Here is a 27066-nt window from a genome sequence, read left to right as displayed (position 1 = left end):
GGTTCAAATCCCGCAGCACCCTGACATCAGGGTGAATGTGAGGCATGCTTTGAGCATCTGATGCAGATGGAAAAGCGCTATATAAATGCAGTCCATTTATTTACATTTCAATATTTCATGTCACTAACGGCTTTCTGAAGAAAAGGACTTCTCAGAAGTATTTATACCAAATGTGGTGCTTGTATCATCAACTGAATCATTCTTACACTTATCTGCTGCACTAAAAAGAAAAGTAAGAAGGATTTAAGAATAAAAAATATTATTGCATAAGGCTCAATGAGAAGAGGGAGAATGAGTAAAACTAATGAAGCCGTGCTGAGGACCGTTAGCGCTGCTTCAGCATGCGATATACTGGGAAGTGATAAAACCTGCCCACAGGTGCACTCTTATTTTTAAACTAGCTGAATATAAATGACCACAATATTGGTGTGCAGCAAACACCGGACAGTCTCTGCGCCAGCAGCGAAGCCACTTTCTAAGCGAGCTTGATCATCCAATCAGAAGAACAGGCCTCTCCCAGCTTCGACGTCTTCCGTCTCTTCCAGTGACCCAAACCGGCGAAGCTTCGTTTACACTGTCCACACCAGTACTTCTTGATCCCTGTGTGGATAAGTTTATGTTGGTTGAGTTTGGACGATAACGTGAACCTTTTCGTACAAAACGGGCACTGATACGGTTTGTAACTCGCGTGCACACGTTTGTGCGTTATGTATGAACTCCTCTGGCTGAAACTCTTCTCACACTGGTCACAGCTGTACGGTCTCTCTCCAGTGTGAACGCGTAGATGGATTTTAAGCTGCGATAAAACGATGAAGGGTTTCTCACAGAATCGGCACTGATAGGGTTTGTCTCCCGAGTGGATCCGCTGGTGATACTGAAACGTCGATAACTGACGGAAACTCTTCCCACACTGGCCGCAGATGTGTGGCCTTTCCCCACTGTGGATGAGCTGGTGTCTTTTTAAGTTACTCAACCTTCTGAAAGCCATCCCACACTGGGCACAGGTGTGCTGTTTATCTTCAGTGTGGACAAGCTGATGTCGCGTTAACTCGCTTAACAAGTAGAAAGCTCTCCCACACTGGTCACAGACATGCGGCTTTTCTCCACTGTGGACGATTTGATGCCGACTTAACTCCCGTAACAAGCGGAAAGCTCTCCCACACTGCTCACAGGTGAACGGCTTCTCTTCACTGTGGGTGAGTTGGTGTCTTTTTAAATTGTGTGACAAGCTGAAAGCTTTCCCACATTGGTCACAAGTGTATGGCTTCTCTCCCGTGTGGATTCTTTGGTGTATTTTTAAGTCAAAAAATTTGGAGAAAGCTCTCTGGCATTGGTCACATTCATAGGGTTTAAATCCACTGTGGCTGAGTTGGTGTCGTTTCAAGTTTCCTGACATGCAGAAAGCTTTCCCACATTGGTCACAAATGTGCGGTTTATAGTCACTGTGGGTTCTTTTGTGTCTTTTTAAATTATGTGACAAGCTGAAGGATTTTTCACACTGGTCGCATGAGTACGGTTTCTCTCCAGTGTGCATTCTTTGGTGTCGTATCAGTTCACTTTGCATGCTGTGAGCTTTCCCACACTGGCCACAGGAGTATAGATTATCCCAAGTGTGGATCCTCTGGTGCATTTTTAGGGCCGATGATCGGCTGAAAACTCTCCCACACTGGTCACAGGGGTGCACGTTATCTCCACTATGTGTATGCTGGTGTCGTTTGAGGCTTTCTATGTGATTAAACGTTCTTTCACACTGGTCACAGCCGTACGTTTTTTTTATTGGGAAAGTTGTGTCGCTGTGACACGGCTGAGGTTCATGTTCATCTGTGCTGCTCAGCTTCTACAGTGACAAAGAGAAAAATACTGTGAAGAAACAAGGACAACAGCAAGTGGCAGATGAGGAAAAGGCATTTCAGAAGCCTGCAAGCTATTGTACTTTTACTATTAGACTTTTATTTACTATGTGTTATATATAACAGATATAGTACAGATAATAAAGGAACCAATAATATAATGTACAGTGCATGCGGAAGGTATTCAAAGCGCTTAACTTTTTCCACAGCCTTATTCCAAAATGTATAAAATTCATCCCCCCCCCCCCCCCAAATGTCTACACACAACACCCCATAACGACAATGTGAAAAAAGATTTTTTGATTTTTGCTAATTAAAAAAACAAAAAAAAACAAGATCTAATAAATCACATGTACATAAGTATTCACAGTCTTTGCCATGAAGCTCAACATTGAGCTCAGGTGAAGCCTGTGTCCACTGATTATCCTTGAGATGTTTCTACAGCTTAATTGGAGTCCACCTGGGGTAAATTCAGTTGGTTGGACATGATTTGGAAAGACACACCTGTCTACATATAAGGTCCCACAGTTGACAGAGCACAAACCAAGCATGAAATCAAAGGAATTGTCTGTAGACCTCTGAGACAGGATTGTCTGGAGGCACAAATCGGGTACAGAAACATTTCTGCTGCTTTGAAGGTCCCAATGAGCATAGTGGCCTCCATCATCCATAAATGCAAGAATTTCAGATCCAACAGGACTCTTCCTAGAGCTGGCCGCAAGTCTGAACTGAGTGATCAGGGGAGAAGGGCCACTCTGTCAGAGCTCCAGCATTCCTCTGTGGAGAGGAGAACCTTCCAGAAGGACAACCATCTCTGCAGCAATCCACCAATCAGGCCTGTATGGTAGAGTGGCCAGACGGAAGCCACTCCTTAATAAAAGGCACATGGCAGCCCACCTGGAGTTTGACAAAAGGCACCTGAAGGAGTCTCAGACATGAGAAACAAAATTCTCTGGTCTGATGAGACAAAGATTGAACTCTTTGGTGTGAATGCCAGGTGTCATGTTTGGAGGAAACCAGGCACCATCCCTACAGTGAAGGATGGTGGTGGCAGCATCATGCTGTGGGTGTTTTTTTTTTCAGCAGCAGGAACTAGGAGACTAGCCAGGATTGAGGGAAAGATGAATGCAGCAATGTACAGAGACATCCTGGATGAAAACCTGCTCCAGAGCGCTCTTCACCTCAGACTGGGGTGACAGTTCATCTTTCAGCAGGACAATGACCCTAAGCACACAGCCAAGATATCAAAGGAGTGGCTTCAGGACAACTCTGTGAATGTCCTTGAGTGGTCCAGCCAGAGCCCAGACCTGAATCTGATTGAACGTCGCTGGAGAGATCTGAAAATGTCTGTGCACCGACACTCCCCATCCAACCTGATGGAGTTTGAGAGGTGCTGCAAAGAGGAATGGACAAAACTGCCCAAAGATAGGTGCACCAAGCTTCTGGCATCATATTCAAGAAGACTTGAAGGTGTAATTGCTGCCAAATGTGCATCAACAAAGTATTGAGCAAAGGCTGTGAAGACTTATGTACATGTGATTTCTTAGTTTTTAACAAATATCCAAATGTTAAAAAAAAAAAAAACATTCATGTTGTCCTTATGGGATGTTGTGACTAGAATTTCGAGGGGAAAAAATTTGCTCTATTTTGAAATAAGGCTGTAACATAAAATGTGGAAAAAGTGAAGTGCTGTGAATACTTTCTGGAGGCACCGTTCATTGTCTGGACATCAGGGTCATGCTCAAAGACCTGAAATTACTCCCCGTCTGCACAGTTACCTTGCATGGTAGCTCCTCACATTGGTGTGTGAAGTCTACGTAGCTTTGGATAAGGGCTTCTTCCTAATCAATAAATGTAAGTTAAAAAGCATCAAATAAAAAAAAAAAAAAAACAATTACAGTGGGGAAAATAAGTATTTGACCCCCTGTCAGTTTTACAGGTTTTCCCACCTACAAAGAATGGAGAGGTCTAATTTTTATCATAGGTACACTTCAACTGTGAGAGACAATCTAAAAAAAAAAAAAAAAAATCCAGACAAATCACATGATTTTTAAATAATTAATTTGCATTTTATTGCATGAAATAAGTATTTGATCCCCTAGAAAAACAGAGCTTAACAAATGGTACAGAAACATTTGTCTGCCATTACAGAGGTCAGATGTTTCCTGTAGTTCTTGATCATGTTTTCACACACTGCAGCAGGGATTTTGGTCCACTCCTCCATACAGATCTTCTCCAAATCCTTCAGGTTTGGAGTTTCAGCTCTCTCTAAAGATTTTCTATTTAGTTCAGGTCTGGAGACTGGCCAGGCCACTCCAGGACCTTGAAATGCTTCTTATGGAGCCCCTCCTTAAGTTGCCCTGGTTGTGTGTTTGGGGTCACTGTCATGCTGGAAGACCCAGCCATGACCCATCTTCAATGCTCTTACTGAGGGAAGGAGGTTGTTTGCCAAAATCTCACAATACATGACCCCATCCATCCTCCCTTCAATACGGTGCAGTCGTCCTGTCCCCTTTGCAGAAGAGCACCCCCAGAGTATGATGTTTCCACCCCCATGCTTCATGGTTGGGATGATTTTCTTGGGTTGTTCTCATCCTCTAAACATGTTAAGTGGAGTTGATTCCAAAAAGCTCTATTCTGGTCTCGTCTGACCACATGACCTTCTCCCATGCCTCCTCTGGATCATCCAGATGGTCACTGGTGAACTTCAAACGGGCCTGGACATGTGCTGGCTTGAGCAGGGGGACCTTGCTGACCTGCAGGATTTTAAACCATGACAGCATCATGTGTTACTAATGTAATCTTTGTGACTGTGGTCCCAGCTCTCTTCAGGTCATTGACTAGAGCCAGACCGATATGGATTTTTTGAGGCCGATGCCAATAACGATATTTGGATGAAAAAAATGCAGATAATCGATAAATCGTCTGATTTGCTGATAAATCAGCCGATATTTTTGTAAATGAATAAAATGTTCTTTTTTGGACCCTTAACGAAAAGGTATGAGCTAAAATCTGAAGCTTTGTCCTCATATTGATTAACTTTATAACAGAAGAATTTTCAAGTTCAAAAAATGCAATCAAGATTAAATCTTTGTGAAATTAGCAAATACATATCCTTAAAAAGTTGTGAAATACATCAGATCTTGTACCTCTTGTTGCTGCAACTTACATATAGGTTCAGGATAAGGATATATACTCAACAAAAATATAAATGCAACACTTTTGGTTTTGCTCCCATTTTGTATGAGATGAACTCAAAGATCTAAAACTTTTTCCACATACACAATATCACCATTTCCCTCAAATATTGTTCACAAACCAGTCTAAATCTGTGATAGTGAGCACTTCTCCTTTGCTGAGATAATCCATCCCACCTCACAGGTGTGCCATATCAAGATGCTGATTAGACACCATGATTAGTGCACAGGTGTGCCTTAGACTGCCCACAATAAAAGGCCACTCTGAAAGGTGCAATTTTGTTTTATTGGGGGGGGATACCAGTCAGTATCTGGTGTGACCACCATATGCCTCATGCAGTGCAAAACATCTCCTTGGCATCATCCGTTAAGAGAACACCTCTCCAACGTGCCAAACGCCAGCGAATGTGAGCATTTGCCCACTCAAGTCGGTTACGACGACGAACTGGAGTCAGGTCGAGACCCCGATGAGGACGACGAGCATGCAGATAAGCTTCCCTGAGACGGTTTCTGACAGTTTGTGCAGAAATTCTTTGGTTATGCAAACCGATTGTTTCAGCAGCTGTACAAGTGGCTGGTCTCAGACGTCTTGGAGGTGAACATGCTGGATGTGGAGGTCCTGGGCTGGTGTGGTTACATGTGGTCTGCGGTTGTGAGGCTGGTTGGATGTACTGCCAAATTCTCTGAAACAACTTTGGAGACGGCTTATGGTAGAGACATGAACATTCAATACACGATCAACAGCTCTGGTTGACATTCCTGCTGTCAGCATGCCAACTGCACGCTCCCTCAAATCTTGCGACATCTGTGGCATTGTGCTGTGTGATAAAACTGCACCTTTCAGAGTGGCCTTTTATTGTGGGCAGTCTAAGGCACACCTGTGCACTAATCATGGTGTCTAATCAGCATCTTGGTATGGCACACCTGTGAGGTGGGATGGATTATCTCAGCAAAGGAGAAGTGCTCACTATCACAGATTTAGACTGGTTTGTGAACAATATTTGAGAGAAATGGTGATATTGTGTATGTGGAAAAAGATTTAGATCTTTGAGTTCATCTCATACAAAATGGGAGCAAAACCAAAAGTGTTGCGTTTATATTTTTGTTGAGTATAGATCTTTATAAACCTGTATGCTTTTGTCAGCCGATCAGTGCAGTGTGACAGCGAACTACAGGGGACTGGTGATGAACACATTTAAGCAGGGGAGTAAGCAGCTCTCAGTTGAATAGCGTCAGAGCGCCATCTACTGGACAAATGGTGCAAGGACATTTTATAATGCCGCCAAACGTGAGTGCAGGTGACACACTAGCCTTGAGCCTCGAAGTACTTTCAGACGCGACACAACAGAAATAAAAGTCTTGAATCCGAAACTTAAGTTTGATGTCTTTCTTTACTGGAACTTAAACTCATACAAAACAAAAGGTGAATTCTTTACTCCTATCTACATAATTATCTCTATGCGATGTGACGGTCAAAAGACTGATGCTTCTATGGCTCGCAGCTTCTGGTCCGACGTTCTTCATGCGTCCTGGTGGTTTTTATAAAATCAGCAGCCAATCAAATTGCACCACGATATCTAATATCTATAAAACAATTCTTATATTCCTAAATATGCATACAATAAATTCTTATGTTCCTAAATTAACTTAAATTCTGTAAAGTATTAATTCTAAATATAAACTAACTACATAAATGTAGATATTCCTTAAAACATAGAAAAAATGTCTAACATATCCCGGCCCCTAATTGACTAGGCCTTAGCATATCAATTATCAACTTACACTTAAACTCAGAGCCATTACCCTTCTTTACTACATATCTTACACAATTATTACATTTTTTGTCTCTTTTCAGGTAAGTGTAATCGTCGTAGTCTACAGATAAGTTCTATATAGGTAAGTATGTCTAATCAGGTAAGTCTTTCATTCTTCTCCCTGCAATAAACAAAGTTTGGTTATTGGTCTTTGGATGGTGCTGGTCTTCGTCCGGACTTCAGCACTTCTGACTACCGCTCTGGAGTCTGGCATGACCTTGGTGATTCTGCCCAGCATCCAGCAATTCCTGGCCAGGGATGGATCAGCAACAAATCAAATCAATTTTATTTATGTAACGCCAAATCACAAAAAACAGTTGCCCCAAGGCGCCTCATAGTGCAAGTGAAGGCCATACAATAATTATGGAAAAACCCCAACGGTCAAAACGACCCCCTGTGAGCAAGCACTTGGCAACAGTGGGAAGGAAAAACTCCCTTTTAACAGGAAGAAACCTCCAGCAGAACCAGGCTCAGGGAGGGGCAGTCTTCTGCTGGGACTGGTTGGGGCTGAGGGAGAGAACCAGGAAAAAGACATGCTGTGGAGGGGAGCAGAGATCAATCACTAATGATTAAATGCAGAGTAGTGCATACAGAGCAAAAAGAGAAAGAAACACTCAGTGCATCATGGGAACCCCCCAGCAGTCTAAGTCTATAACAGCATAACTAAGGGATGGTTCAGGGTCACCTGATCCAGCCCTAACTATAAGCTTTAGCAAAAAGGAAAGTTTTAAGCCTAATCTTAAAAGTAGAGAGGGTGTCTGTCTCCCTGATCCGAATTGGGAGCTGGTTCCACAGGAGAGGAGCCTGAAAGCTGAAGGCTCTGCCTCCCATTCTACTCTTATAAACCCTAGGAACTACAAGTAAGCCTGCAGTCTGAGAGCGAAGCGCTCTGTTGGGGTGATATGGTACTATGAGGTCCCTAAGATAAGATGGGACCTGATTATTCAAACCCTTATAAGTAAGAAGAAGAATTTTAAATTCTATTCTAGAATTAACAGGAAGCCAATGAAGAGAGGCCAATATGGGTGAGATATGCTCTCTCCTTCTAGTCCCTGTCAGTACTCTAGCTGCAGCATTTTGAATTAACTGAAGGCTTTTCAGGGAACTTTTAGGACAACCTGATAATGAATTACAATAGTCCAGCCTAGAGGAAATAAATGCATGAATTAGTTTTTCAGCATCACTCTGAGACAAGACCTTTCTATTTTTAGAGATATTGCGCAAATGCAAAAAAGCAGTCCTACGTATTTGTTTAATATGCGCATTGAATGACATATCCTGATCAAAAATGACTCCAAGATTTCTCACAGTATTACTAGAGGTCAGGGTAATGCCATCCAGAGTAAGGATCTGGTTAGACACCATGTTTCTAAGATTTGTGGGGCCAAGTACAATAATTTCACTTTTATCTGAGTTTAAAAGCAGGAAATTAGAGGTCATCTATGTCTTTATGTCTGTAAGACAATCCTGCAGTTTAGCTAATTGGTGTGTGTCCTCTGGCTTCATGGATAGATAAAGCTGGGTATCATCTGCGTAACAATGAAAATTTAAGCAATGCTGTCTAATAATACTGCCTAAGGGAAACATGTATAAAGTGAATAAAATTGGTCCTAGCACAGAACCTTGTGGAACTCCATAATTAACCTTAGTCTGTGAAGAAGATTCCCCATTTACATGAACAAATTGTAATCTATTAGATAAATATGATTCAAACCACCGCAGTGCCTTTAATACCTATGGCATGCTCTAATCTCTGCAATAAAATTTTATGGTCAACAGTATCAAAAGCAGCACTGAGGTCTAACAGAACAAGCACAGAGATGAGTCCACTGTCTGAGGCCATAAGAAGATCATTTGTAACCTTCACTAATGCTGTTTCTGTACTATGATGAATTCTAAAACCTGACTGAAACTCTTCAAATACACCATTCCTCTGCAGATGATCAGTTAGCTGTTTTACAACTACCCTTTCAAGAATTTCTGAGAGAAAAGGAAGGTTGGAGATTGGCCTATAATTAGCTAAGATAGCTGGGTCAAGTGATGGCTTTTTAAGTAATGGTTTAATTACTGCCACCTTAAAAGCCTGTGGTACATCGCCAACTAATAAAGACAGATTGATCATATTTAAGATCGAAGCATTAATTAATGGTAGGGCTTCCTTGAGCAGCCTGGTAGGAATGGGGTCTAATAGACATGTTGATAGTTTGGAGGAAGTAACTAATGAAAATAACTCAGAACAATCGGAGAGAAAGAGTCTAACCAAATACCGACATCACTGAAAGCAGCCAAAGATAACGATATGTCTTTGGGATGGTTATGAGTAATTTCTCTAATAGTTAAAATTTTATTAGCAAAGAAAGTCATGAAGTCATTACTAGTTAAAGTTAAAGGAATACTCGGCTCAATAGAGCTCTGACTCTGTCAGCCTGGCTACAGTGCTGAAAAGAAATCTGGGGTTGTTCTTATTTTCTTCAATTAGTGAGTAGTAAGATGTCCTAGCTTTACGGAGGGCTTTTTTTTTTTAATAGAGCAACAGACTCTTTTTCCAGGCTAAGTGAAGATCTAAATTAGTGAGACACCATTTCCTCTCCAGCTTACGGGTTATCTGCTTTAAGCTGCGAGTTTGTGAGTTATACCACGGAGTCAGGCACTTCTGATTTAAGGCTCTCTTTTTCAGAGGAGCTACAGCATCCAAAGTTGTCTTCAATGAGGATGTAAAACTATTGACGAGATACTCTCTCTCACTTACAGAGTTTAGGTAGCTACTCTGCACTGTGTTGGTATATGGCATTAGAGAACATAAAGAAGGAATCATATCCTTAAACCTAGTTACAGCGCTTTCTGAAAGACTTCTAGTGTAATGAAACTTATTCCCCACTGCTGGGTAGTCCATCAGAGTAAATGTAAATGTTATTAAGAAATGATCAGACAGAAGGGAGTTTTCAGGGAATACTGTTAAGTCTTCAATTTCCATACCATAAGTCAGAACAAGATCTAAGATATGATTAAAGTGGTGGGTGGACACATTTACATTTTGAGCAAAGCCAACTGAGTCTAATAATAGATTAAATGCAGTGTTGAGGCTGTCATTCTCAGCATCTGTGTGGATGTTAAAATCGCCCTCTATAATTATCTTATCTGAGCTAAGCACTAAGTCAGACAAAAGGTCCGAAAATTCACAGAGAAACTCACAGTAATTACCAGGTGGACGATAGATAAAACTGTTTTTTGGGACATCCAATTTGGATGGACAAGACTAAGTCATGATTTCAAATGAATTAAAGCTCTGTCTGGGTTTTGGATTAATTAATAAGATGGAGTGGAAGATTGCTGCTAATCCTCCGCCTCGGCCCGTGCTACGAGCATTCTGGCAGTTAGTGTGACTCGGGGGTGTTGACTCATTTAAACTAACATTCATCCTGCTGTAACCAGGTTTCTGTAAGGCAGAATAAATCAATATGTTGATCAATTATATCACTAATATCACTTATTTACTAACAGGGACTTAGAAGAGAGAGATCTAATGTTTAATAGACCACATTTAACTGTTTTAGTCTGTGGTGCAGTTGAAGGTGCTATATTTTTTCTTTTTGAATTTTTATGCTTAAATAGATTTTATTGGTCTGGGAGCAGGCACCGTCTCTACGGGGTTGGGGTAATGAGGGGATGGCAGGGGGAGAGAAGCTGCAGAGGGGTGTGTAAGACTACAACTCTGCTTCCTGGTCCCAACCCTGGATAGTCACGGTTTGGAGGATTTAAGAAAATTGACTAGATTTCTAGAAATGAGAGCTGCTCCATCCAAAGTGGGATGGATGCCGTCTCTCCTAACAAGACCAGGTTTTCCCCAGAAGCTTTGCCAATTATCTATGAAGCCCACCTCATTTTTTGGACACCAGTCAGACAGCCAGCAATTCAAGGAGAACATGCGGCTAAACATCTTACTCCCGGTCCGATTGGGGAGGGGCCCAGAGAAAACTACAGAGTCCGACATTGTTTTTGCAAAGTTACACACCGATTCAATGTTAATTTTAGTGACCTCGGATTGGCGTAACCGGGTGTCATTACTGCCGACGTGAATTACAATCTTACCAAATTTATGCTTAGCCTTAGCCAGCAGTTTCAAATTTCCTTCAATGTCGCCTGCTCTGGCCCCCGGAAGACAATTGACTATGGTTACTGGTGTCGCTAACTTCACATTTCTCAAAACAGAGTCGCCAATAACCAGAGTTTGATCCTCGGCGGGTGTGTCGCCGAGTGGGGAAAAAACGGTTAGAAATGTCAACGGGTTGGCGGTGTACACGGGGCTTCTGTTTAGGGCTACGCTTCCTCCTCACAGTCACCCAGTCGGCCTGCTTTCCCGCTGCTCAGGAACTAACGGCGGCTAAGCTACCTTGGTCCGCACCGACTACAGGGACCTGGCTAGCTTTAGAATTTTCCACGGTGCGGAGCCGAGTCTCCAATTCGCCCAGCCTGGCCTCCAAAGCTACACTTATTACAAGTACCATTACTGCTAAAGGAGGCAGAGGAATAACTAAACATTTCACACCCAGAGCAGAAAAGTGCGGGAGAGACAGGAGAAGCCGTCAAATCGGCTAAGAGCTAGTAGCTGCGCTAAGCTAGCAGATTCCTAAAAACACACAAAGTGAATAATGTCTAAATAATTTAGAGGTGATTCAGCAGAGGGAGTGCTTTAGTTAAGGCACCTGAAGATTACACTGAAACAAATCGTTATCTAGATCAATCTAACTGCGCAGATTAAACAGCTAACAGATACAGCAGAACACCGCTGTGCTCCAGAACAGGAAGTGATACAATACCGCAGTGAGAGCCAACCACCAGTAGAGGCAAGCCAAGGACGACGTCTCCAACCTTGAAGCTTCTTTTCAATCCAAGCCATTTTTGCCGCTCTTGCAGAAGTGGCAGATATTCCTGGGTCCACCTCCTCCAGAATAAATCCGTCATATACTGGATCTGTCTCCAGCAGCGCCGCGCATAGACATTGTCTTTAGCAAACACACCAGGTGGCATGCGTCTTCATCAGGAGTAGATTTGGGGTCAACGGCTCGAGGTCGTTGGGGTCATCTGTGTTGGTGGTAATTGGTCTCCCACTGATGATGCTCTCAACTTCGCACAGAAAAGTCTGTAGTCCATCGTCTAGCGATTGTTGTCTCACGACAGAACGCAGAACTTTTCTCACGGTACGAATCTGACGTTCCCAAACACCGCCGTAATGAGATGCAGCAGGCGTGTTTAACAGCCACTGCACTCCTTTCTGCATCATAGCTTCATTGATACGAGACTGGTCCAATTCTTTCAAGGATTATCTTAACTCTCTCTCTGCGCCGACCAGATTAGTGGCGTTGTCGGAACGGATGATTGACACTTGGCCTCGTCTGGCGTGGAAACGACGTAGAGCGTTAATGAGTCTGTGTCGAGGGAGTATGCAACTTCTATATGCACTGCTCTGACTGTCAAGCATGTGAAGAGCACTCCATAGTGTTTGACTTTGGCCCGTCCTCTATCTCAAAAGGACCAAAGTAATCCATCCTGTGTTGGTAAAAGGCGGTTTGTCGGGTAGCAGTCGGTCTTGTGGCAAGTCTGCCATTTTCTGTTCCCCAGCTTTTGCATGCAGTCTTTTGCAGAGGTTGCACTCTGATCATGGTTCTTACTGCTGCATTGGCTCTAGGTATCCAATACCGTTGTCTTAGTCTTGCCAGGACAAGTTTTCTGCCGCCGCATCTGGTTTGTAGGTGGATATGGTGGAGAATAAGGTAGGCTATTCTGTGTTGTTTAGACAGAAGGACAGGATGCTTGGCCTCCTCAGGCATCGCTGATCTGTTCAGACGGCCCCCTACTCTCAAAACATCATCTTGCAAGTATGGATCCAATTTGAAAATTGGGCTGGTTCTTTTCACATTCTTGTTTCCTTGCTGTAGAACTTTATTTCTTCAGCATAGGCTTGTCTCTGGCTGTATTTGATCAGCTCCAATTCTGCTCTGGATAACTCCTCGTGAGCAATCTCTTTTCCAGGTTCTTCTGACAGGTGTTCATTTGTTCTTCAACTATTGGTTTGTGTTTCACTGTGTCATGTTCCGACTCTTTCACAGCTTTCTCTAATTCTTTTCTCACTCAGGTACTGTAGTATCTCTTTTAGGCGCAGAATCCACGCGGTTGCCTTCTTTAGTCTGTACCAGCTGGAGTAATGCTCCACAAGCTGGTTTACTGGATCTGTGTTGTCGACTAATGGATTTGTGCACGATACAGCAGCTGATGTCTTCACCTCTTCATCACTTTGTGACAGGTAAGTAGACCGTTCAGGTTGCTCTGGCCAGTTGTTTGGCTCGCTCAGGAAGCAAGGCCCTTGAAACCAGTTGTCGCTTGACATGAAGCTCTCAATCTTTAAGCCTCTTGAAGCTTGATCAGCTGGGTTTTGAGAGGTGTTGACATACTTCCACTGAGCTCTTGTGGTAGCTTCTCTAATGAAAGAGACGCGATTAGCTACAAACGTCTTGAAACGAAGAGTGTCATTTTCAATGTACCTTAGTACAGCCATACTATCTGTCCAGAAAATGGAATCTGTCAAGGGAACTTGAAGTTCTTCTTTCAGCATCCGGTCAACCTTGACTGAGACCATTGCAGCTGTCAACTCCATTCTTGGGATCGTAACCTGCTTGAGCGGAGCAACTCGGGACTTTCCCATCAAGAAGCGAACACATTTCTCTTCTTGCTCATTCGTCAACAGGAGGTATGACACAACTCTGTATCCATCTTGACTTGCATCTGAAAAATGGTGGATTTGTGCAACCTTGGTGAGTCCGAATGAGCTGGACTTGAAACATCTGCTCACGCTGAATTCTGACAGCTTGTCAAGGTCTGCTAGCCACTTCTTCCATGTTTGTTGTGGCTTCTGAGATTTCCTCATCCCAGCCTGTTCTCTCTTTGCAAAGGTTTCTCAGAATGAGCTTGACAGGTAGGAGCAGTGGCGCCAAAAAACCCATTGGGTCATACACAGAGCTAAGGTGAAAGGATGCCTCGTCTTGTGCATGGCTTGTCAGGCAGCTGAATCTTGAACTTGAAGCTATCCGAACTTGTGCACCACTGCACGCCTAACGCTCGTTCGACTGGTAGTTCGTCCTGCTGCAAGTCCAGATCTTTAACTTCAGCTGCTCTTTCGTCGCCAGGGATGGAGCACAGCAAGGCCCTACTGTTGCTTACCCACTTGGTCAAGTGGAACCCTCCACTGGCACACAACTCTGTCAGTTCCTTCAAAAGATGCACAGCTTCCTCTTCAGTGGCAACTGATTTCAAACAGTCGTCCACATAGAAGTTGTTAAGGACTGTCGCTGTGGCTTCTGGTGAAGTAGTTGCAGCTGCATCTTGTGCCGTCTCCTGAGCGCATACGAAGCGCAACTGGGGGATGACATGGCTCTGAATAGGTGCACGCGCATCATGTACTCTTCCACTGGTTCATTCAGATTGCCGCCTGGCCACCAAAGGAAGCACAACAGATCTGCCTCTTCAACTGGAACCCGTATCTGGTAGAACATGGATTCGATGTCCGCCATCAGTGCGACAGGCTCCTGCCTGAACCTCAGCAGCACTCCGATTAGTGTGTTTGTAAGGTCCAGCCCTTGTAGCAGTCTGTCATTTAGCGACACTCCTTGGTATGTTGCTGTGCAGTCAAACACAACCCTCAGCTTTTTTTTTTCGGGTGGTACACCCCATGGTGCGGGATGAACCACACTCTTCCATCACTGCGACTCAGCTGCTCATCTGGAACTCTGGTGGCGTAGCCTTTCTCCAGAATGTTGTTCATGAAGCTGCTGTACTCTTGAAGGAAGTCTGCACTTCTGTTAAATTTCCGCTTGTTGAGCTGTTGCTCAGCTATACCACGGTTGCATGGCATCTTCACAGAGTCTTCCTTCAGAGGCAGCTTGATGGTGTAATGGCCATCGGTCAGATGTGCTGATGTCGTCACAGTGTGTATAAACTGCTTGTCATGTTGTGATGGCTCTTGCTTGTCCTCACACCGGCGTTCTGGGAAATCAGCATCATAGTGCCTCATCAACATTTCTTCTATGCTCAAAACAGAGATGCGATTTACTAAGAAACTGTCTCTCGGCATCATCAGGTTCTTTCTCTTGGCATCTGCTGATGGGTCCATTGACTACCCACCCTAAAGCAGTTTTCACGGCGTACGGTCTGTCGTTTCGGCTGTTAATCTCCCATGGCGCCATAGCCTTGTGAGCGTTGGAACCGATGAGAAGGCTGATCTCTGATTCCAGTTTTGGAAGGTGGACTCGGCTCAGGTAAGACCACTTCTCCAAATCTTTCTTCTGTGGTACGTTGGTTCTCTTTGCAGGTATGTCTGGGTGTGTATACACATTTCTTTCCCGGATGTTCAGTTTCTTTGCCAAGTCCTCAGTACAGAAAGTCGCGTCGCTTCCTTGATCCAGGAACGCATACGTTTTGGTTACACTTGAGCCCTTCTTGTGTCTTATCTGCACAGGTAAGATGGGAAGAATACACGCATTGTTCCCAGCCCCAGTTTGGTCACCTCTTCCACATCCTGCTGACACGAAAGCATTCGTTACTTCAGCCGTACTCGGTGAGCTGTCATCTGCACTGTTCTTTTCTGGTGTGGGATCTTCCTTCACAACGTGCAGGATAGCAGGATGCTTAAAGGAACAATCAGGGCATGAGCTCTTTTTCTTACAGTCCTTAGACAGGTGGCCTGCTGTAAGACAGCTAAAACAAAGCCCTTGTGACTTCAAGAAGTCAATTCTCTCGTTCAAAGGCTTATCTTTGATCTTGTTGGACACGTTGAGTGCATGGTTCTTCTTGCAGAGCAAACAGGGACTTTGGAAAGCATTGGCTGACTTAACTGCTTTCTTCTCTACTTGGCCTTTGGTGGCGCTCTTCTCAGTAGCAGTCACGTTTACAGCGATGCTGCTTCGTTTTGACTCTCCTTTTTCCTGAGTTGGACTTCTTTGTGTCTACCTGTTTACCTGAGGTGGCATCCAGGATATCACCAAACAGTGGGTCATTGACAACTTTGGCTTGGTGATCCACAAAGTCCACCAAGTCGGGGAATCTGGCTCGTTTCCTCGTTCTCTCATAAATGTCGTAGGCATGACCTCTCCATTTCTCTTTCAGCTTAAATGAAAGCTTGGACAAGATGTTCTTCATATTGGTTGGATTATTCATCTCGTCCATGTAGTCCACGTCACACACTGTTACTACATCCAATCAGGAACAAGGCAAAGTTTTTTAGTCCTTTCCTGTCATCTGGCTTTATCTGCGGCCAGTCCATTGCTTTCTTGATATAAGCATTGGCAATTGTCAGTTCGTCGCCATAATGACGGTCGAGTAATGCTCTGGCTTCTCTGTAAGCCTTGTCTGGTCTCATATGCTCACAACTTCGAATGAGTTCAAGGGGTTCCCCACTCAAACTGTTCAAGGTAGTATAAGCGATCTTGCTGACTGTCTGTCTTGCTGTCGATAGCGTGCTCAAAAGCTCTTATGAAAGACCTGTACATCAGAGGATCTCCTGTGAATACTGGTATGCCTCTGTGAGGCAGTTGAGTCAGACTGTTTGATGAACATTTCAGTCACTTGATTTTGATGCTGTAGCACTCGATACAGGTCATCAGCGAAATTAGCATTTTGAGTGTTGTCGGTCATTTGCCTGTATGCTTGTCCTCTCTGAAGAAACAACTGGCGCAGCTGATTTAGGCTTGACATCATGCAGTAGCTTTGCAGCTCCAATATGTCCATAGTCATGGCTAGTAAACTTCTCTTTGCTTTCAGTCACATACTTAGGTTCAGCTTTAAGCCTTGTTACTGGGTTCAGTAAATCATCCATAGACTCCTGAGCGTCTTCATATTCCTCAAATTTTTAATTTGGCATGTGAAGCGGCAAGGTCAGTTTCAATCCACAACTCTTCCTTTCTTGTTCTCAAGCGCGCTGCTTCTTGCTCAAACTCTTTTTTCTTTTCTAGGGCTGCTGCTTTTGCTAGCAGTGCTTCATGCTCTGCTTTGAGTTTCAAACGCGCTGAGCTGATGTTAGATTGGTGCGATGCACGGCTCCTAACTGAGTGAGCCACGGAAACACTATCCTGTGGCCTAACATCATCTTCCTCCTCATGATAATGTGTTTTCACATTTTCAATCCATTCATGTAGTTTGTTTATGAATGCCTTTAATTCTTCACATCTGCATTGAAACGTCTCCTGATCAGTATTTTGTTCAGCTTCACTCATAAGCTCACATAAATCTTCATTAAGACGTTTATACTCTCTAAAACATCTTTCCAGCTTGGGCAGAATGTCCCATTTTAAGTTTTCAACATTGCTTTCATCTTGTTTCAATGTTTCTATCTCATTTCGTAGCTTTGTTAGCTGTGCCAACTTTCCCCTTCTCTCATCTTTTAATCTCATTTTCTCCTCCACAGCCCATTCCGTGAGCTTTAGAGCCCTCTTCTGGTCATTAAACGCATCTGCATTTGTTTCAGCCATCGTGTTTCATTCATAAATCTTCATACATTAACTGTGACAATTATCCAAATTCCTCACAGCTTCTAAACTCTTCCAATACATTCAGACACTTGTGAAAAGAGTTTCTGCTTGAGTGAGATCGTTTGGCATAAACATGAATGACTTTCTGCGCTGGAAATCCTGCTTTGGGCATTTACTGAAGTTTTCCAAAGTCAGTTTAGCAGGGTAGCTAGCGGGCTAATTAGCATAGCAGGCTAACGGAAATGAGTCCAGAATATCAGACCTGACCCTGGGAAAGCTTGCTTCAGCCAGCAGTGCAGTCGAGGTGTTTCTTTTAATGCTTCAGTTCCTCTCAAACCTTGCAGGCGATTTCAATTCATTCTGTCTTCTTACTGAGCAAGCAACATCCAGCTTCTTATTTCTTCCTCCAAGCTCGTTAGCTTACCTCCGTAGTGGCTCGGCAACCCTCGTGGGTTTGGGCGAGTCTTTTGACTTTTATGTGACTGCAGGTGACTCACTAGCCTTGAGCCTCGAAGTACTTTCAGACGCGACACAACAACAGAAATAAAAGTCTTGAATCCGAAACTTAAGTTTGATGTCTTTCTTTACTGGAACTTAAACTCATACAAAACAAAAGGTGAATTCTTAACTCCTATCTACATAATTATCTCTATGCAATGTGACGGTCAAAAGACTGATGCTTCTATGGCTCGCGGCTTTTGTTCTGACGTTCTTCATGCGTCCTGGTGGTTTTTATAAAATCAGCAGCCAATCAAATTGCACCACGATATCTAATATCTATAAAACAATTCTTATATTCCTAAATATGTATACAATAAATTCTTATGTTCCTAAATTAACTTAAATTCTGTAATTCTAAATATAAACTCTAACTACATAAATGTACATATTCCTTACAACATAGAAAAAAATGGCTCTAACAAACATTTCAGTAACTGTTCAGTAACTCAGTAAAAGCGAGTACTTTGAAAAGGGCTTATATCGGCCGATAATATCGGCTGGCCGATATATCGGTCGGGCTCTATCACTGACCAGGTCCTCCTGTGTAGTTCTGAGCTTTCTCAGAATCATCCTTACCCCACAAAGTGAGATCTTGCATGGAATCCCAGACTGAGGGAGATTGAAGGTCATCTTGTGTTTCTTATACTTTCTAATAAATAAACATAACAGTTGTTGTCTTCTACCAAGCTGCTTGTCTGTTGTCCTGTAGTCCATCCCAGCCTTGTGCAGGTCTACAGTTTTTTCCCTGGTGTCCTTAGACAGCTCTTTGGTCTTAGCTATGGTGGACAGACTGGAGTGTGATTGATTGTGTAAACAGGTGTCTTTTATACAGGTAACAAGTTCAAACAGGTGCAATTAATACAGGTAAAGAGTGCAGAATAAGAGGGCTTCTTAAAGAAAAATTAACAGGTCTGTGTGAGTCAGAATTCTTGCTGGTTGGTAGGTGTTCAAATACGTATGTCATGCAATAAAATGCAAATTATTTAAAAATCATACAATGTGATTTTCTGGATTTTTTTTTTTTTTGATTCTGTCTCTCACAGTTGAAGTGTACCTACGGTAAAAATTACAGACCCCTCCATTCTTTGTAGGTGGGAAACCCTGCAAAACTGACAGGGGATCAAATATTTATTTTCCCCACTGTACATTAAGCAATACAGGAAATTCTGAGTAGACTTCATAACAACAGTAATGCTGCTGGGTATAAGGGTTGTCAAAAATAAAGAAAAAAGAAAAACAACAATACTGATACTAATCTGTACTAAATAATCCAATCAGAATAGATATTTATTTGCAGTAGAATCAATACCAACAATACCATCGTTGCCTCCTCCAGTTTAACACACAACTTCACACAGCATGGCTGCAGAGGCACAAAGCCCCTCCCCTCACTCGTTTATCTGCCATTAAAGTCCAAGCACAAAAAAAACAAAAAATAAAATGCTCTGACTGCTCTCCTAGGTTGGACTGAGAGACAGCCAGTTGTGACACAACTTTACTGCTAATAACAAAATTGTGGCCAAAGACATTACCTCAATATAATATACTGTGTTTTCTAGTGTGCAAGTCTTTTTTTTTTTTCTTTTTTCTGGGTTGGGAGGCCCTGTGACTTATATACTGAAAAATCAAGTGTTCTTTATTTATAATAATAATTACTACTATAATGACTATTTAGTATGTAGGACCTTTCCAAGAATTAAAACACCAAACAAAATAAACTAAGAATAAAAGAATAAATGCCAATAATAAAAGGAACACTGCAACAATGCACAAAAATACAAAATTAAAGTGCTGATAATACAGAACAAATGTCAAAAAATATTTAACATATGTACTGTAGCAATGGGGGCAGCACGGTGGATTAGTGATTAGGACTGTTGCCTCACAACAAGAAGGTCATGGGATCGATTCCCACCTGTGGCCTTTTGGTGTCTGGAGTTTGCGTGTTCTCCCTGTGTTTGTGTGGGTTTCTGCCGGGTGCTCCAGCTTCCTCCCACATCCAAAAACATGCAGGTTAGATTATTATTTTTTATTATTAAAACTTTATTTAACCAGGTTGATCCCATTGAGACACAAAGATCTCTTTTCCAAGGGAAGCCTGGCCAAGAAAGCAGCTTAAAAACAAAGTTTCAAGAGGAGAACATAGAATGCAGCCACATAGATATTGGGGGAGTAGACCTAAGATTGCTTTGTGAATAAAAATGTGCCAGTTTGAGAGACGAGGTACAGCCAACGAGGGCCACTCAACTCTGCTATATAAAGTACAATGGTGAGTGAAGGTTTTGCAACATGTAACAAACCTCAGGGCACCGTGATACACAGAGTCCAAAGATTGGAGACAATTTGCAGGGGCATGCATATAAAGAAGGTTGCCGTAATCCAATAAAGGAAGAAAGGTGACAGCTACCAAATTCTTCCTAGCGGCAAAGCTAAAACATGTCCTGTTACGATAAAAAAAAAAACAGTTTTAGCTTTAGTTTTCTTGATCAGGTTCTCTATATGAGACTTAAAAAAGAAAGCCTGTTATCATTCAGCACACCCACTAGCTCAATCGTGTATCCTTGCAGGGAGAACACATTAGGAGGGGGCTCGGGTGTCTTCCTGCCATTTGAAAAAATCATAAATTTAGTTTTAGAAACGTTAAGAATGAGTTTCAAATTTACAAGCTGGCGTTCCAAAAGGTTAAAGGCGGTCTGTAAAAAGCCAATGGCCTCAGCAAGGGTGGAGCCACAACAGTAAATAAGAGTGTCATCAGCATAAAAATGGAATTTAGCATCAGTGACATTTCTGCCAAGTACATCCACAAAAATGCTAAACAAAATTGGACCTAAAACAGAGCCCTGAGGCACACCAGAGGAGACCTTTAACATTGTGGAGAAACTGCCACCGAAGTGTGTACATTGCATTCTGTCAGATAGTTCGCAAACCAACCCACTGCTTGTTTTGACAAACCAATATTAAAAAAATCATTGTTTCAAGATGGAATGACCCACAGTGTCACAGGTCTTAGAGAGGTCAACAAAAAGCTGTACAAAATTGTTTCTTTTGACTTTTAGGGAGGCTGTGATGGTACTGTGTTGCTTCCTGAACCCGGATTGATATGGAGAGAGAATGTGTTTTTTTTTTTTTGGAGAAAGTCCTTCAGCTGATCAGTTATCAACCTCTCAAGGACCTTTGACAAAATGCACAACTTGGAAATAGGTTGATAGTTATTCAAACAGGTGGGATCACCCCCTTTAAAAGAGGAAGAACATGAGCAACCTTCCAAATTGCAGGGATACAATTACTGGTGATTGTGAGACTGAAAATACATTAGATAGGTTTAGCAATTAAATCCGCAGCTAACTTTAAAAACCAAGGTTCTAAACCATCTGGGCCAGCAGATTTTGTAATATCCAGAGAAAGGAGAGCTCTATGGACTTCTTCCACTGTGAACAATGTGAAACAAAAAGGCTGACCAACAGGTATGTGACCATCATCTGGATCAGGGGGCACTGGACGTGAGGCTGGTAAGACAGCTGGGGGGGAAGATTTAGAGCACACGTAACTAGAGGCGATAAAATGCTTATTAAAGCAGTCAAGCATGGAAGCCCTATCACGTATAGTGGTGTCATTATATACAATACTAGATGGGAGGTCGCTATGATTCTTGTCGGCTGAGATGGATTTAATCACCTTCCAAAATTTTTTGGGGTCATTTACGTAAGTTTTCTGTTGTTGTTGAGAGATAAAAATCGGATTTGGGTTTTTTTTTTTTAATCAAAAAAGTAAAATGATTTCTGAGTCTCCTGAACGTAAGCCAATCAGCCTCAGACCCAGTGTTTCTGGCCATAGCCCAAGCCAGATTTCTTTTTCGCACAAGGTGAGGGGAGCGTGTCTGACGATGTGTTAGGTGGATTGGAAAATTGAAATTATCCGTAGGTGTGAATGTGTTTGTTTGTCTGTATGTGACCCTGTGACAGACTGGCGTCCTGTCCAGGGTGAGCCCCGCCTCACACCCGATGGCTGCTGGGATAGACTACAGCCCCCCATGACACTTAACTGGAGTAAGCAGTTGAAGATGAGTGAGTGAGTGAGTGATGACTGTAGTAATGTTACTATATTTTTGAAATGTCAGATAACCTAAAAATACTGTGGTCATTCGTGTTATATTGTATTGTTCTAATCTTTATTAAAAAATATCCCTCAGTTTTTATCATTTTCCCCAGTGGTATTGGAAATAGTATCAAGTACCACATAGAGTTTGACATTCTTGTATTGTGACAACCCAACTGTGTATTAACGGCCAAAAAAGAAAACAAACGTCAAATCGGTGGTGAGCGCCATAAAGCCGTCCCTTCCATCCTGCTTTCATTAAATGGCACCTAATGAACACATCCTTAAAATAATCACAACTGACGTGTTTTTAAGAATCATAGGGACAACAACTGATTTATTCTCACCTCTTGTGAAGAATTCATATTCGCTCCTCGGCTGCTCAGCTCTGATGCTGGCGTCACTCTGCCCATCCACTGGGCGCCTCGTTTCCTACCCGTCAGCGCTGAAGCATCAAACAGAGAGATGGCTGATCAGAGGGCAGCTCAGGGATCTACTTGATCAGAGATGGGAAAAAACATGGTGGGTTTTCCTTCTGTTTAATCACCAGAAAAAAATTCATTGAATTACAGTAATAGTTTTAAAGTGAAGCTTTGCAGACTGCAGGCAGACTGTTGCACCTCCATAATCTATATCAAGTTCATTTCTATGTGTTAAAACACAACTCTGAATGCATAATTCTATTCAACAGGACAGAAAACAGGGCAGCACAGTGGCTTAGTGGTTGGCACTGTTGCATCATAGCAAGAAGGTCATGGAATGGATTCCCACCGCCTTTTTGTGTGGAATTTGTATGTTCCCCCGGGTGCTCCCGCTTCCTCCCACATCCAAAGACACGCAGGTTAGGTGGACTGGAAACTTTAAATTGTCCATAGGTGTGTGGCTGGTGGTGTGAATGTGTTTGTCTGTCTGTCTGTGGCCATGTGACAGAATGGCATCCTGTTCAGGGTGAACCCCCCTCACACCCTAAGACTGCTGGGATAGGCTCCAGGCTCCCAGTGACCCTTAATTGGAATAAGCAGTTGAAGATGAGTGAGGACAGAAAGCATTAAATGTCACAGCAGCTGAAGGAGTTCCATCTATGCTGCACAACAATTCAAGGAAAATTCACTGTGGATTTACATTCAGGGTATTTCAGAATTTCAAGAACCCTAACGAAACGCACTACAGCACACAATATTTTAGAGAAACACATTTTCCATCGAAATGAGCCCAAAACACACAGAAATTTACATGCATAAGTGTGAAATTAGAGAGAATATTCTGTACATTTTAACTGTAAATTGTTACACATGAAATACTTTGAAGCAAAAAAAAAAAGCAATCTTTGTTTTATGTAATTTAAGATGTCCAAGATTTTTCTCCAAGTGAAAAGAGGACAGCAAAAAGTCATTTCCGAAAATAAATACATAAAATAATAATTCTAACCCAAAAACATGCTCCAAGTTTGTTTGGTAATTTATTTGAAAAGGTAATCCAAGGTTGTGACACATTTTGGTAGAAAGAGATTGATATCAAATCAACAATTAAATGTGAATTATTTCAAATATTAAAATCAAATACCACTGCCTGAAAGCAAAACTGAATTTAGAATAAACCAATAAACAATTTCTCACATTTATTGGAGCTGCAAAGATTAATAGATTATTAATAGACTATTAAATTAATTAACAAATACATATTGAAAACCGATCGTCTTGAGCCATTTAAAAAAAATACATCCAAATGATTTCTGGATTATTTTTCTACTTTAAACTGAATAAATATTTTTGGCCTGTGAACAACAAAATACATTTGATGTCACTTTGGGTTCTGGAGGACACTGATGACATTTTCTCGCTTTATTCATTTTTTGACAGTTTACAGTCCTAACAACTAATCGACTAAGAAAATAATCGATCTATTAATTAGTTATGAAAATAATCGTTAGATTTCAAGAATAAAATATTTGGCAACAGATTTCCGCTGTTGTGTGTAAATTAATGTTTTATTGTCACTTATTTGGAACGTTTATCAGTGACGTCATTAAAACAAAGCGTTAAGCTCCGCCTCTTTATCTGCCGTCACTGTAATCTTCCTGAAACGCGCAACATAAGAAAACGGTGAAATTACTCCTGAAAAAACACATTTACCTTCAAACTCGAACCTCAGAAGCAGCCGCAGAAGGACGATTTTTTTTCTGAAGCACCACATCCGGCCGGCGGTCTGTCCGCATCAGAGGTCCGACGGAAACACCGACCAAAAACCAAGGTACCCCCCACCACCCCAGAAAACAAACAAACGTTATGAAGCTTCAGAGGGAAATCTGAGAAAGTACAAATACAAAAGCACCACAAAATACACAGAATCCACAACCACAGTTCAGAAAAATGCAACTTAAGTTTATTAAATAAATACATTAAATAAGGTGCAGACAAGTACAGAGATAAATTAACCTTTGGCACAGTCTGGGAATCTGGCAAGCAAATGGAGTTACAATAAATAATATTACTTTTAATAATAATAAGTAAGTTGCCCATAAGGCCAAGGGGCAACTGTAAGTTGATTTTTGTCTGTCAGCTCATCTTGTGGTGTCCAAAGACATTCCAGAAAGGGCCAAAAGAGCAGGTTTTCTTTACAGCCACCGAGTCAAACCACCTGCTGGTTTGACTGATGATCACAGATGGGATGAGCTCATCAGTTTTTTGGTTTTTTTTTAACATGTAGAGCTTTAACCTCTCAATATTAATGTATACAATTATCAATTTTGAGTTTTACAGATCCTGAGATTTAAGATACAAAAGTTTGCCAGAAGGATGGAATTTCTCCTGACAAGCACAGATTACAATTGTAAATACTGTTACTGCTTCTACTACAACTACTACTAATAATGTCTTTACAGTAAATTTGTATTATTTCTAATAAAAACTGGAAACCAAACAAAAAGAATGGTATATTACATATTTTGTATATCCAAAAAAGAAGAAAAAGGCTTGTTTGAAGACAAATGTTTAATATCAGTGAAAACAACTGTCTATAACATAAGCACTATTACAATGTCATCAAGAGCACAACTGCCCATTTTTACATTCTTCAACAAGTCCAATGATAATGTCAAGAATATTTCCAACTCATGGAAACCTATTAAGTGTTTCAAAGAAATTAATAACAAATGTGAAGAGTTTGTCACACAATACAATATTAAAATGTGATTTATATCATTTCTGCAAATTTCACTTAGAAATTAGACAACATAGTTTTGTTTATTTATATGGATGAGATGAATTTTCTTTTTATGTCAAAATGTAATAAGTGCTCAATGTTGGCTGTATAAGGAGAGTATATATATACACATACATACATAAATGTGCTAAACAAATAAAAATAATGTAAAACATAATCACTTAAAGCAGGGGTAGGCAACCTGTTCCAGAAAGAGCCATGAGGGTGCAGGTTTTCTTTGCAGCCACTGCCCACCAGGTGATTTCACTGATTAACTGATTCCATCTGCTCAAAGTGATATTAATCAGTAAAATCACCTGGTGGTGTCAGTGGCTGCAAAGAAAACCTGCACCCTCATGGCTCTTTCTGGAACAGGTTGCCTACCCCTGACTTAAAGCTTTGATACATTTTTATCTTAGTAGTGAATATAAGTATGAAATTACAATTACAGCAATAAATACAACATACATAAATGAAAATACTTGAACATACATTTGTAGTGTATTATATTCAAAGTGGCTACTAATATGACCGCGCCATTCTGCTACTTCTTATGGCATCCAAGCCATATTAATAATACAAAATTTTATTCATACGTAGTATCCCATATGTTTAGTGTTTGGGTTCTGTTTTTCCCCCATAGCCTTTCATATGCAGTGTGTAAAATAACTTCACGCTATGACCCATTCTGAAGTGGGATATGCTGTGGTGTAAGCGGTCGAGTGTTGGAATTCTGAGACCGACATCCAGAGTTCCATTGGATTTTATGACATTAACCCATAACTTAGCGTAACAGATGGTGCAAACCATCCATTTTAAGAATCCTATTAGCTCAACCAATAATTTTCATCACTTTTTAACAAAATTGGACCAACTTTAACTTGTCATCCTTTTACCAACTGAAATTGACCTTGGTCACCATTTTTGCTGTTTACCCCATAACATTCAGTCATACACAGTCCAAACTACACCTTTTTCAATCTTTATCATCAAATAATGCAGTATACTTTTCAAAGCAGCATTTTTAAACTTATTGGAGTATGCGGGTATAGAAAATGGATGGACCCCTACCTGGCTGTAACCACCACCCTGAGACGGACACCATACATTTTTGTCCCCATTGCCCTGACTTAGGAGACACAGAAATGCTGTCCCTCCATCCACCCAAAACACTGTACTCCTGCTTTTCATACATATGAGACACGTTTACCAAATTTGTAGCAGGGATTACATTAAGTTCAATGATGAGCGACTTTGACCAAATACTGAAGGACACAGAGCCCAAAACTAGTGTCTCTGTGTGGAGAAAGACTGTATTCTCAGTAATTTTCCAAATATTTCAGACAGATACAGCAATTTTGCAGCAAACATGCATCCCTTCAAGGTCTCAGCCAACTTCGATGACTGACCTTGATCTAATTTTGAAGGTCATAGGGACAAAATATCCACAACACTGTACTCCCAATGACTTTTCAAAGAAATAAGACAGGTTTACCAAACTGGAAGCAAGGATACATCACTTAAAGGTCTTGGTCAAGTTCAATGAAGAATGACTTGACCTAGTTTTGAAGGTCACAACATCAAAAATTCAAAAATTGTAGGTGTACAATGAACAATGACCTTTCTATAAATTTTCAGGGATTTCATGTGCAGCCAGGATGCAACCATTGACAGTCTATGTTAGGTTCCTACTCCAGCACTGTGACATGGCTGCATGAAAATATCGCCCAATTGTATGGGACTATACACACACTTCTCCAACGGGGGGATGGGGGGGGCACACTAGGTCTTCAGGACAACATCACATTTTTGCATAGGCCATGGCCATTAATGCTGGCAAAGTATACAGTATTTTTTGTCTTTCTGATGCCTGATTCTGTTTTTTCTCTGT

The 27066-nt window shown here is 41.6% G+C and overlaps 2 protein-coding genes across 3 annotated transcripts in view; both read right to left on the bottom strand.

Annotated features, from left to right (window-relative positions):
- prlh2 (prolactin releasing hormone 2) overlaps window positions 1-22446 on the bottom strand; it is a 47276-nt gene extending 24830 nt beyond the window's left edge. Inside the window, exon 1 of the mRNA XM_034193350.1 lies at window positions 22322-22446. The gene's annotated coding sequence lies outside the window, so the exon portion shown is untranslated. The remainder of the gene's footprint in view (window positions 1-22321) is intronic.
- On the bottom strand, window positions 136-22440 carry LOC117528097 (zinc finger protein OZF-like). Of its 2 annotated transcripts, XM_034190684.1 has the most exons (3): window positions 22322-22434; window positions 3629-3691; window positions 136-1837 (listed from the first exon to the last, which is right to left on the bottom strand). In XM_034190684.1, the coding sequence occupies exons 1-3, from the start codon at window positions 22385-22387 to the stop codon at window positions 476-478; spliced, it is 1491 nt and encodes a 496-aa protein (XP_034046575.1). In that variant the 5' UTR covers window positions 22388-22434; the 3' UTR covers window positions 136-475. The 2 variants fall into 2 exon arrangements, with proteins under 2 accessions (XP_034046575.1, XP_034046650.1); XM_034190759.1 differs by lacking the exon at window positions 3629-3691 and having other exon boundaries at window positions 22322-22440.
- Window positions 22447-27066: the final 4620 nt, after the last annotated feature.

The sequence above is a fragment of the Thalassophryne amazonica genome, chromosome 1, assembly GCF_902500255.1.
Source record: "Thalassophryne amazonica chromosome 1, fThaAma1.1, whole genome shotgun sequence".
Taxonomy (NCBI): domain Eukaryota; kingdom Metazoa; phylum Chordata; class Actinopteri; order Batrachoidiformes; family Batrachoididae; genus Thalassophryne; species Thalassophryne amazonica.
The sequence above is the reverse complement of the archived record's forward strand: the minus strand, read 5'-3'. Positions and strand labels throughout refer to the sequence as shown.

Excerpts from the sequence above, each read along its gene's own strand:
- LOC117528097 (XM_034190684.1), bottom strand. The coding sequence starts at position 22,387 with ATGGGCAGAGTGACGCCAGCATCAGAGCTGAGCAGCCGAGGAGCGAAT. Across the intron at positions 3,692-22,321 it reads ATATGAATTCTTCACAAGAG|GAAGAAGCCCTTATCCAAAG; the intron begins GTGAGAATAAAT and ends TTTATTGATTAG. Across the intron at positions 1,838-3,628 it reads GTGAGGAGCTACCATGCAAG|AAGCTGAGCAGCACAGATGA; the intron begins GTAACTGTGCAG and ends TTGTCACTGTAG.